Source organism: Fundulus heteroclitus, chromosome 8 (genome assembly GCF_011125445.2).
Source record: "Fundulus heteroclitus isolate FHET01 chromosome 8, MU-UCD_Fhet_4.1, whole genome shotgun sequence".
Taxonomy (NCBI): Eukaryota; Metazoa; Chordata; class Actinopteri; order Cyprinodontiformes; family Fundulidae; genus Fundulus; species Fundulus heteroclitus.
The window spans coordinates 19329516-19341624 of NC_046368.1; the positions used below are offsets into that span (position 1 = coordinate 19329516).

General features: G+C 38.3%; 1 protein-coding gene across 1 annotated transcript; it reads right to left on the minus strand.

The window, feature by feature from the left end:
* Window positions 1-4205: 4205 nt before the first annotated feature.
* On the minus strand, window positions 4206-11637 carry cplx4a (complexin 4a). The gene is made up of 3 exons (XM_012869018.3): window positions 11274-11637; window positions 9583-9670; window positions 4206-5179 (listed from the first exon to the last, which is right to left on the minus strand). Exons 1-3 carry the CDS (start codon window positions 11435-11437, stop codon window positions 4952-4954), a joined length of 480 nt encoding a protein of 159 aa, XP_012724472.1. The 5' UTR covers window positions 11438-11637; the 3' UTR covers window positions 4206-4951.
* Between the last annotated feature and the right edge of the window lie 472 nt (window positions 11638-12109).

Here is a 12109-nt window from a genome sequence, read left to right on the forward strand (position 1 = left end):
GTGAAGCGAAACCAAATAAAGCTCCGTATGTTCCTATAAATTTGTGCTTTTCGGCGTTGTCCACTGACACTCGTACGTCACAGTAATAAATCTAATGACAAAATGATTACCTTTTTAATTTGACAATTCAATCTTTGAAAACAGGCTAGGTTACTGCTATGTGTCAAAGCTAGGCTAAAACAACAACTGTGCTGGAATGTGAAATAGTCTTATTAGAGCCAAGTCAAGACAAACTTTATGGTCTAGTTGTTCTCCAGGGAGCAAATGGAAAAAATAAATAAATTAAAAGAACATACAATTGACAGGGGAAAAAAAACAACAACAATACACTTGGCACTGTGGCACAGAACAAAAGAATAAAATAAACAAACAAACTTGAACTGCAGGTTGCAGATGCCGCAGATGAAAACTGTGATCCTATCTTAATACGATTGTACCCGGAAGTGCAACACCTTCATTTTTAATTAACTTTTGAAGTAAAACTGTAAAGTTAAAAAAATTAATTGGTTCAAGGGACCAATCAGTTATGGGTTTTGTGCCAGCATTATCATAAAAAAATTGATTTAGTATTGTCTTCAGAACCCGTCTAAAACCGCCCATGCTAATGAGGCTAAAGCTAATGAGGACAAATTAACCTTTTTGCTTTGTATTTTGCTTAATTAACATATATATTTACGACAATGATGTTTTGGGTAAGCAGGGGTAACTTGTGGCTTTCTTGCGACTGGTTCTGTAGAGGACTCCAATTTTACTGTATGTTTTTAAAAATGATGTTTAGCCTGTATAATTTTTTTGGGGGGTGGGAGGAGATAGCCTCGTGAGACCATCCTGATCTCGCGAGCTTTCAAGGTTTCACTCGCAGATCAGTCTGGCTACTCTCCGTTGAAGAAAATTTGGAGCCGTTCACCAAACGAACGTCCAATCAGCGTTGGCTTTGAGGCGGGTTGAGGTGTGACGCAACGGGAAGCGCGTCAGTTCAGTCTAAACAACATGGCGGCTTCAGCCGATGAAACTAGCGTTAGCGTGGCTATCGAGCAAGTTTTATCGGAATTACAGAGTATTTCTTTGCTGAGCTAACGAGCCTTTACCTGCAGCAGCAAGAGTAGCTTGGCTTGTGGTTGTGTTTTCGTCGTCGCTCGTAACAGAGTGACGACGAATCTGATTGGTTCATTTGGCCCGTCTATCACCAACATAGGCCAATCAGCTAACCAGTATTTTCGCCCCTTCCCAAAATTAGTTCAACGGAAGGTTTCCAGATGGATATGCAGAGCAAATCTATCTGGCGGAGTCAGGTTAGGGAGGAGAGGGGTAGGGACTCAAACCTATACCGTAGACAAAAAGTTAAAAGTGACTCGATTACACAGGAGTAAAACATTTTTATTTTAAAACGTCCCAGTTTCCGATAAAAAGACACAAACTGGTGAGCCTTGGCAAATACTGCCTCAGTGTTAGCCTCAAACATCAAGCAGTTGTTAATAATTTTTCTGAGCTATTTGTAATCTTGTTGAACCTCAGCAGCTCATCACCAGGAAGCCATGGTGGAGAGTTTCTTGCTGAAATCAATTCACATTTTTCTTGATACGTTAATCTTCACACCAATCAATAAAGTCCTTCACCACAGAGCCATGATCAGTTTTAGCTGAGATACAATCATTAGATTATAAAACAAATAAAAGTGGTGAAGGAACCAATGGAAGGTAACAGAATATCAGATGAGACACCAATAACCCTCGCCCTCTAGGATGTGTTTGTTAAAAAAAATAATCAGCTTGCTCGCAAGCTAAATCCTGGTTGATGTGGTGACAGATTAGTAGCTAAAACGTGGGGGCTAAAGAGTTAAAAACTGAGAAAAGGTCAACAGAACAATGAAATGTTTCGCCCCATCCAAGTGACCCAGGACCAGATGAAGTAGGGGTGTTCACAGCATGCTCAGCACCCCTACCTGCTCTATTAGTGAACAGTAAAGCATCTAAAACGCTCTGCACTGCTCCAAAGACCTCCGCCGTTCTCAAGGGACTTCACAAAGAGCGAGGTAGGAGACACGGCACCAAAAACATTTTCCGTCTTTGGAGATTGACGTTGGGGCACAGGAGCAATTACTGGATCTTTCCAGAGCCGAGCCACTCTTGTGAGGTCGGAGAGACTTTGTGAAGATAAAAACAAATTGTTTTGCACCAAAACAATAAGCAAAAAAGATTTCCAAGCGGAGAACACTTTACTCCAGGGTGACATCTTTCCCAGATACGAGCTCAGACGTCTGAGGCAAAATCAAGACACATCAGTTCAAAAGTCCGTCCGTCTTCTTCCGCTTATCCGGGGTCGGGTCGCGGGGGTAGCAGCTTCAGTAGGGAGGCCCAGACGTCCCTCTCCCCGGCCACATGGGCCAGCTCCTCAGGAGGAATCCCAAGGCGTTCCCAGGCCAGCCGGGAGACATAGTCCCTCCAGCGTGTCCTGGGTCTTCCCCTGGGCCTCCTCCCGGTGGGACGTGCCCGGAACACCTCACCAGGGAGGCGTCCAGGAGGCATCCTGACCAGATGCCCGAGCCACCTCAACTGGCTCCTCTCGACGTGGAGGAGCAGCGGCTCTACTCTGAGTCCTCCCCGGATGACTGAGCTCCTCATCCTATCTCTAAGGGAGAGCCCAGACACACTACGGAGAAAACTCATTTCAGCCGCTTGTATCCGGGATCTCGTTCTTTCGGTCACGACCCAAAGCTCGTGACCATACATGAGGGTAGGAACGTAGATCGACCGGTAAATCGAGAGCTTCGCCTTTTGACTCAGCTCTCTCTTCACCACAACGGATCTGTACAGCACCCGCTTCACAGCAGACGCTGCACCAATCCGCCTGTCGATCTCCCGCTCCATCTTCCCCTCATTCGTGAACAAGACCCCAAGATACTTGAACTCCTCCACTAGGGGCAGCACATCCTCCCCAACCCGGAGAAGGCACTCTACCCTTTTCCGGTTCAAGACCATGGTCTCGGATTTGGAGGCACTGATTTTCATCCCGGCCGCTTCGCACTCGGCTGCGAACCGCTCCAGACAAACAAACAAACTTTTGAACTGTGAGAGACTACAGCTCTCACAGTTCAAAAGTTTGTTTTGTAAAACGAGAACCTTCCTTTTCTCATAGTAGGTTCTTTTGGATGTTTGTTTTTTTAGGTTTGATTAATTATCTAGCAAACAATGAAATAGAAAACATTTTTATCATCAGTGTTGATCATAAATTCCCTTCATATCTACATATTTGGTCTCTCAATGTTCCATCTGATTGTGCACATCAGATGAAGGTTGTGGGTTTAATTTCATCTTCCACCTGTCAAACGTCAATGTGCCCCTGGGCAAGGCACTTTACCCTAAGTTGCCTTCTGATGTGCTGCCTATAGTTTAAAGGACTAGAAAGGTGTTACATAAATTCACTCCATTTGATCCTTCGAATAATTATTTTAGACTTTTCTCATCTTTCATGTTTATTTTGTCTGTGACCCAATGTTGAATGATGTTGATCAACATTTCAAAAATCTGTTAAATCACATCACCACCCCACAGAAACATTTTATGCATCACAACTGCTCAGGAGTCTGTAAACTGCACAGGTATATTTTACCGCTTAAAATGATGCCGCTGGGGGAAAAAGATGCACTCAAAGGCAAGGAAAGAAGGCACAGGCTGACAACCTTGGCGGTGCTGATCCTATTAGACGTAATCTGCAGACTTTACAAATCCACAGCCCTTCAAACTCTGCTTCTCGTAAAAACTCGAAACGTTGCAGCTTCCCATCCAACTACCCCCCCCCCCCCCCCCCCCCCAGCCCCATCCTGATTCTCTTCAGCCTAATCTTCACTAACTGTTTGGATAAAGCCCAATTAAATTAAGACCTATTTATTTTTCACTCTGTTATCTCTGCTTTGAGTAAATAAGATTAACTGTAGCTACCCAGTGTTATATATTTCCTGGCCGTATGACTAAACTTGAGGGATTATTATCACAAAAACACCATTAAGGACTTAAATTCAAAGTGTTTAAAAAGCAAAAAGTGTAAAATGAATACAGGCATGTCTGAACTTCTCTCCTGAGCATCATTGGCTATGCAGTCTCCTCTTTACAATCCCAAATTCACAATGTTCCACTGAGCAATTGGAAAATGTTACCCCACATAAAAAAATAAATAGGTATTTTAAATTCCACAACAGACTCATAGCATGCATTTGATATACATTTTTATTTAAACCACAATTTGTCTTCTCACAATGCGGTGCCTTCAGGCATTTCAAAGAAACACACACGTCTGTCGTCTTTTACCATTTACGTATTTATACCACAAGTTTGTGCAAATCTGCAAATGCTTCAGCAAAGTGTTTATTCCAGTTGAGATCGTTAAACCAGACATAGCGACTAAATATTTTAAAACATTTCTACACCGGACACAAGCAAAAAAAAAAAAAAAGTGAGGAAAAAAAAGAAAAAAACAAACAAAACAAAACAATAAAACCAAGAGGAAAATTGCAGTATTCAGGAAGGACTGGTTTTCTATCAGCACACCTTGGATTACTTTGAATATTTTGACAGAACGAAACACACACACACACACATTTAGAGACTACCCTGTCTCATTTTATGACAACACCGAACAATAAGAGCGGAAGGATGGGGCACCCTTGACGTAATATGACGTACTGTAAATTTGTGAGTAAAAAAAAAACTACAAAATTAAACCATTTACTGCAGATTTTTCTGTAAATGCAAACTGGCAATTTTAATATAATTTCTGGTCATGGCTTAGATCATTTTCTGTGACATAATATAACAGGAGAAAGGGCTATAATTAAAAAAAATATGTAGAACCTCAGATTCTTGACATGGTCAAGCAAGTTGTTAAATTATCATCCCAGTAATCCCCCTCTGCTCTCCCAGCCTTCTTCAGACACACATTCATCACCCTCGGCGATTCACATGACAGAGCACTTCTCCTCTGCTTTGCTCTTCAGCTCGGTGACCGTGGCAGAGGCTTTTTCCTTCAGCTGGTCCATGTCCATGTTCTGCAAGTTTTGAATCTGGCCCATAAGGGAGTCCTTGCCCTCCTCCTCCGTAGCGTCCTCATCCACCATCTTGAGCAGCTCCTCGGGCACGTCCACGTCGTCCCCGGCCATCTCAATCATGTTCTCGTCCTGCTCGCTCTGCAGGTGTCGACAATAGGTAGGAGAACATAGTCAGGAACCAATCACTTAAAGGAGCTAGAAGTAAGATATGTACAGTAAATACAGTAAAATGAGCCTAAGTCATTTTCATTTGTCACCCCAGATGGAAGGAACATTCCCTATAAACAATCGGTCCTCTCCATCAACATGTCAAATTTTTCTCCTTTCAACTCTAGAAGTATGGTCCAGAACTACTTCGGTTCAGAGTAAAGCCTTTTTTTTTACTTCCTGGTTCCTGAGCCAATCATATGAGAGTTCTCAGGGTTCCCAAAACAGAGTGCAGGATTTGGTATTTTATTTTGGCAAAAGAGCAGCAGCCTGCAAACATGGAAGCCAGTAAGAGAAGCGGACCAGAAGTAGAAGAGAATACAATATTATATACCTGTCCTGTGGAAATAAAAATCCTGTGGAGTTTTACAAGGGCAGGACCATTGGGTAAATGGTAGGTCTCTGTGAAAGGCATTGTGTATGTGTTGTTCCGATTTTAACCACTAGGTGTCCTTATTAATTATAGTTCCTTTAATATATTTACATAGGGGTGTGTGATGGATACGTTTTACAAAAATGTCAACTTGTCCTTCTGCAAGATGATCTGGGATTACGGATGATTCCTTAATCATGCTTGCGTTCATTTTTAAAAGGAAAAAATCTAACGTGTTGCATCAACGTTTTTCAAGAACATTTGAGGCGAACTCCTCTGTGATAATCATCCCAGAGGCTTATTTCAAGGCTGATTAAAGGTGGATGGCCTGGCTGCCTGTTTTCAAAACTCTCCTTTCATGGAACAAATTGTGTAAAAAGGGACCTTTGGTTGTCAGGAAACTATAAAGCTACTCAAAATAAAGAGAAAGACAAATGAAAAGAGAGGGGAAATTAAAAACAGTAAGATTTATTTGCCTTTAGCTTGACTTTTAGTTGATATTCACTCGGTAGTTTGTCTTGTTTTTTGCTGTATTTGTTTTGTTGTTTTTATTTTTAATTTATGCCCTCTGGTTATAAAATTTCAAAAAGGTTTTACGTTTGTTTTATTTTATTGCATGTTTATTACTAATGTTATACCTTTTTAATATAGCTTGTATTTCTATTTTAGATTTGATCATAGATTAAAAGCATTTTGTTATGGATAAAGTGCATTACTTTGTGCTTTATGATATTTTTATGGTTTATGTTGTTTATATCTGTACGTTGTTATAACAAATACAGCTGGGGGGTTATCGTCAGTCAAATAACGATTATCATGTTTACGTGGTTTGGCATTTTTGGTGTGATTGTTGTTCAGATGCTTTTGTTCTGTCATTAACCTCTGTATACACCATGTGCTCTAAAAGTAATATCTTAACTAAATTAATAAAAAAAAGGGTGAAAAATTAGATTTGTGATTGAGTTTTCTGCTTTGCTTCTACAGAGTTCTACAATGAAAGCAAATACATGAAACTGCTCAAGTAGAAGCAAGAAAAACAAGGCAAAGAAGCAGTGACTTTTATTAACGTTATTTACTGTGAGCATTTGAGGATATTTAGTTTTTCATGTGTTTTTAAGGTTAGGTTTTCCCCTCTTCATCATCATATTACAAGCCTCATAAACCACTAAATGTGAACAGGCTCTGTCCTGTGACTACTTTAAAGTTCAATCTGTGGGATTATCTCGGCCCTGATTTAGCTGTTCCTCCCAGGTACAGTCTAAAGATAACCTCTGTAATGTGTTTCTGTCTACAGTCTTTCAGCCTCTAAAGTATCTAAAAATACTTTAGATCTAAATATTTTTTTCTGTTTTATTTCAAATTACACAAATCTAATTTACTAAAAGACCATGTTTGGGTTAATTTTCTTTTTATTAAAACAAACAAATATTCAGATTTGCAAGTTTTCCAGTTTTACATGTCATGTAAATGTACTCTATTTCAATAGAAACAATTGCATGTTATTTTTCATGTACATTATGTGTTTGCTTTCAAGTCATTATCGCGTGGCTTTAAAAATGAATCAGTTAAATAAAATGACGCAAGTTGTAAATTGTAAAGCATTAGTTGAAGCCTATTAGAGCAGCTGAAATTGTCATCTCAGCATACAGATGTAATGTCATCAATAAATAGATTTAAATATGCAGAAAAACCTTTGTTTAACAGTTTAAATGATCTCTCTACATACCTTTTTCCCTTCCTCCATTACGTCTTATTTATCTGCCGAGGCTCCTCTGAAATCCACCAAATGTTAAGTTTAGGTCCTCTAAAGTAAATGTTGCAGTTTGTTAAAGCCAGATCTCTCTCCCGGGGTTCGCCCTAATAAGCTTGGAACACCTGCTCGGTGGCATTTGGTTTTCTAAGACTAAAGGTGCAACAAGCCTTTCTTAGTAATCTCCTGGTGAACAGACTGCAGCCGCCCAGTGCTGCTGTCATCCAGAGATGACCTCAGCTAAGACCCGGTCAAAGACCGAGCCGAATCATTAGATTTTATTTTCCATTTTATTTACAAAGTCTGTTACATGTAGCATCCAGTCCTCAAATTACAATTACAACATTCACACCGATGAGTCCATGTTTTAATAGGTTTTACAAGATTGCTAATTTTCTGCTGTTTTGGCTTCCTCTCCTCTTACTTTTCACTAATATATTATCCTGCTGTCTCCTCCGTCTCCAAATTGATTTAACTATTTTTGAGCTCTGCATAGAGAGACCGAAGAGAGCCTTTACTATCACATCCAGCAAATAAATAAGTAATATAACAAATAAATAAACTGTTTTTTGTTTTATTGAGAGGGAGAAGAAAGATTTCATCCTCTTAGTGTACACCTGTAGTTCAGTAGCAGCGTCCTAGTTTTTAAAAATTGCGCAGTTGGTTTTAAACAGTTACAGTTTCAAAGCTTTTAACATTTTCTGCCATATTACTCCTACAGACAGTTTAAAGTCCCTGTAATGAGATGCTAGAGTAAGTGACTGAGGGGTTGGATTTCCCCCTCTTTCTCACCTGCTGCTGAGCACATCTGGTAGAAAAGGGGTTCCTACACATTTCCCTCAGTTAGAAGACAGACAAATTCTGGTATTTGGAAATATTTCCAACAATACATGTCGACAGCCATGAGGACTAAACTAAGTATAAAATAAGGTTGCATAGAACTCCAAGAGGCAAACTTTGAGTAGTATTTACATTATTTGTTTTTGATATAACTTTTTAGGGCAGCTGCCCAGAGGAGCATTAGAAAGGAGGGACACATTTGCAAAACTGCCCTGATATAAATAGGCAACAGTCTTCCCTGTATGGTATGACTGGAATAGCAAGACAGGACACACTCTTTATTGACAGCACATGCTTTTATTCTCATGTTCTCATGCATGTGTATGAAATACAGGGTTGATGCCCCAATTTCTGATTTGGGCTACCTTTGGTGATACTCAGGATAAACCTTGGCACAATTTTTTGCAAAGTTAAAATGAACAAGCTAAGATGGAGCGCTATAAACTACAACCAAACATATGAGTTGTTAAGGAAGATTGTCCTTCACTGGAAACTTCTCATAACGGAAGTGTAGAGGCAGTGTTTGTTGTATGCTGTACATCTTTGAAATTTAAATGTGGATTTGGCAATGACCTTTAATCTCAGTTTAACTGTGTTTCAGTTACCAGTTTCAGAAAAAGTGGAATTGGACATTTGAATGCTCAATGACCAGGCTAGCTACTGTTAGCAATACGAGCTAATAGCAAAGTATTTCTTAGTATTTGTTTTTTTAAATATGGTAAATATGTGTGAAATATTATTGTATATTGATATTATTGTATAATATGAAAATAATCAAAGTACCAAAAAAACACTTTTATTTTGTTACTAGGGTTACTAAGAGTTACTAACTCTAAACGTATGGCAGCCATATTGGATTTTGAACTCTGAGTTGTTAAGAAACCTCCATCTTTCCCTGTTTGAAACTCTACATTTAGAAAATTAAACTTCTAAAGTAAAATGGAACTTATGATTAAACATAATACTTCCATCAGTGATGCAATTTCAATGGATTCAATTTCTTCCTTTTTCTTTTAGCCACTTCCGTCGTTTTCATTAAATAAGTCATCGAGAAAGGTCTGTTGTAAGACAGCTTTAAAATTTGTGTCACTTATTAATATTTACTGTGGTAGTACCGGTTATTAGAGGGTTGAGAAGACACTTGTTTAGCAGTTATATTGAAAATATGGACCAAGCGTACTTTCAATATGGAAAATAGGAAAATATAGACATAAATGTCTCACAGTTTTTTACTGGTTGGAAAATATCAACTCTAAACTTTTATGGAAACTATTAGTCAGTGATTGTAGAATAATATGAAGTTTCCTGACACACAGAATCACAATGATTTTACTCAATTCAGTGTTTAAAGATAAAAACAGAAGTGTTTACCTTTGGGAGTCGGTATTTGTCTCTGAGGCACACTCTGAGGGTTGCACGCTCTGCCTTTTTGTGTAAGAAATCTGCATCCCTCTCCATCCTGGACAGACAAAAATACACATTATTAGTAGAGTCTCTTTTACTCTTGTTCACACAAAAACACATTCCAGGTATTCACTCTGGCTTTTTCTTTATCGTGCATGTAAGCTTGTGATTTACCTGTTAAAATATCAGTGCTGGAGTTTCATGGAAAACCTTGTAGATTCAAAGGACAGCAATAAATTGTACTGAGTACTGCTTTTCATAAAATGTTATGGAAAGGTCTGACAATTAAAATAATACTTGGCTGCCTATAAAGGAAAATATATTTATGAAAGTGTTTCTTGATTTTACCTAGGTTCTGGGCATTAACTAAAAACATCTGCACAAATGCATCACAAAATCAAACATGTAAAAAAACGTCTGTGTATAAGAGTGTCTGAGACCTGGGTTGAATATATTTTATAATACATTTTTGGTTTCCATTCAGTCGATTTAATAATTTAAAACAGTCTGATTTAAAATATCTGAAAATGAATATTCTGCTATTTAATATTTAAGGTATGCATTTTCCATTTACCAATTAGATTACCAACCCAGAGTTAATTAAGCACATCTGAAAATTAGCAAAAACGTTACAAAAGGCATGGTACTCAAATAATTATATGTCTTGTTTCCAAACAAGATATAATAAAAAAATTATAATCTTTACTGCCAGACTATGTTAAAACAAACATTTTTTAACATCCCAGCTAACTTATCTTCATCATGTTATATTACTTTAAACGTTTGATTTTTTTTTTTTTTTTTTATGAAAGTTATAATCTAAATTGATCTTTTAAGAACTATAAGCACACCACCATGGTAAAACAGAAGTTACTTTAATCTGGTTATATAATACAGACAGGAGCTTGTGTGTTGCTGCAGAATTTTAGTTTTTTTATTTAATAAAACAGTCTGTCACATTTTAATAAGCAGATTTTGACACATTCATATTAAATACTAAAGATACAATTATAAAGAAATGTAAAGTACCTAATTATGTAAAAATTTTTATTTCAAGCACAACAGAACATTATTTTTTGAAACAGTTGTTTATTAATGACACACAATGAATGTGATAATTGATGTGTTTTTGCAACTGTAAAATAGCTGCAGCCTTTAAGGCCTTAAACTAAACACTTTAACTTTAAAATAAAGCATTTATCTAACAGCTAGGATACTAATGCATCATCAAGTTGGATTCAAAAGAGAAGAATCCTATTCAAAATGATAATTTTTGTTTAACATACCATTTTTTATGTTGATCAATCCAAATGATGAAATAATTTTTTTCAGCTTTACATTTAGTTCCACTGAAGTATAAAGATTATATATAAAGAAAAAAAATACTAGTTTGTTCATTGACCTTCAGGACCAGATGCATATTTTAAGGAATCAACTTTTCCCATTGTTCATAAACATAATAAACACAAAGTTGTTACATGTGGCGATATTTTTGTGGTAATAATAAATGTGGATTTTTGACAGTGAGGGGAAAGTAAAGAGTAAGAGGATGTAATAAAATAATATGTCAAGGTCAATTTTATTCTCTGCAGCCATTTTGTTTCCCACGGGCCAATGGCAACAGCTCAAAATGCAGTTTGCTCCATGTTTCTACTTACTTCTCCTCCACCAACTGTTTTTGGTACTCTTCATACTCCTCGCGCGTCATCCCAGCCGCTTTTGCAGGATCTGACGGGGTGGCCTCCTCCTCTTTGTCACCTCCGCCGCCAAGACCTATTCCTGACAGTGGGTTCCCAATCATGCTCTTGATCAAAAAAGCCATCACGAGTTCGGCGAGAGTTTACTCTCCAAGGAACGGGACGTTTTGTTTTTTTCGTGGACTGAAAAAGTAAAAACGCTCCTCCTTGCGCTACGCTTTCGGCTCCCTGTAGCTTTCCAATCCAGTGGTAGCTCTCTAGCTAACCTCCTGCTTGTCCACAGAGTCAAGGACACACTGGAGACAAGCAACAGACACAAACCAGCGCACACAAACACACACACACAGCCCGCCATAATCTGGATTTAATCCTTTCTGCTTCACTATACTAAGAGGCAGATGGCCTGCTTTTTATTTTGGTATCTGTTTTTAAATCATGTAGATCTTTCTGGATATTTCTCATAAAAAAATCTTTTTTTTTAATGTTTTAAACACTTTTAGGGCAAAACTTGGACCGAAACTCATAGGGCCTTAAGGGTACATGGATAGTTCCTTTCAACCAAACACATGGGACTGTGTTGCTTCCACCCACTGCTGCTTAATCATATTAGTGAAGTAAAGACTGGCCAATGTGCAGCTTACACTGCCGAGATCAGGCATAGTGGAGAGAGGAGCAGGATTATACTGTATTCTTGTTTATCTCCACAAAGCCACCCTTCATGAGTTGCCATTGTTTAATAGGAGCGTGACTGGCTGAAGGTGTGAAACAGGGAGGAGTCACTCCATCGTACTCTTTCA

Excerpts from the sequence above, each read along its gene's own strand:
- cplx4a (XM_012869018.3), bottom strand. The coding sequence starts at position 11,437 with ATGGCTTTTTTGATCAAGAGCATGATTGGGAACCCACTGTCAGGAATA. Across the intron at positions 9,671-11,273 it reads AAACAGTTGGTGGAGGAGAA|GATGGAGAGGGATGCAGATT; the intron begins GTAAGTAGAAAC and ends TTGTCTGTCCAG. Across the intron at positions 5,180-9,582 it reads ACAAATACCGACTCCCAAAG|AGCGAGCAGGACGAGAACAT; the intron begins GTAAACACTTCT and ends CGACACCTGCAG.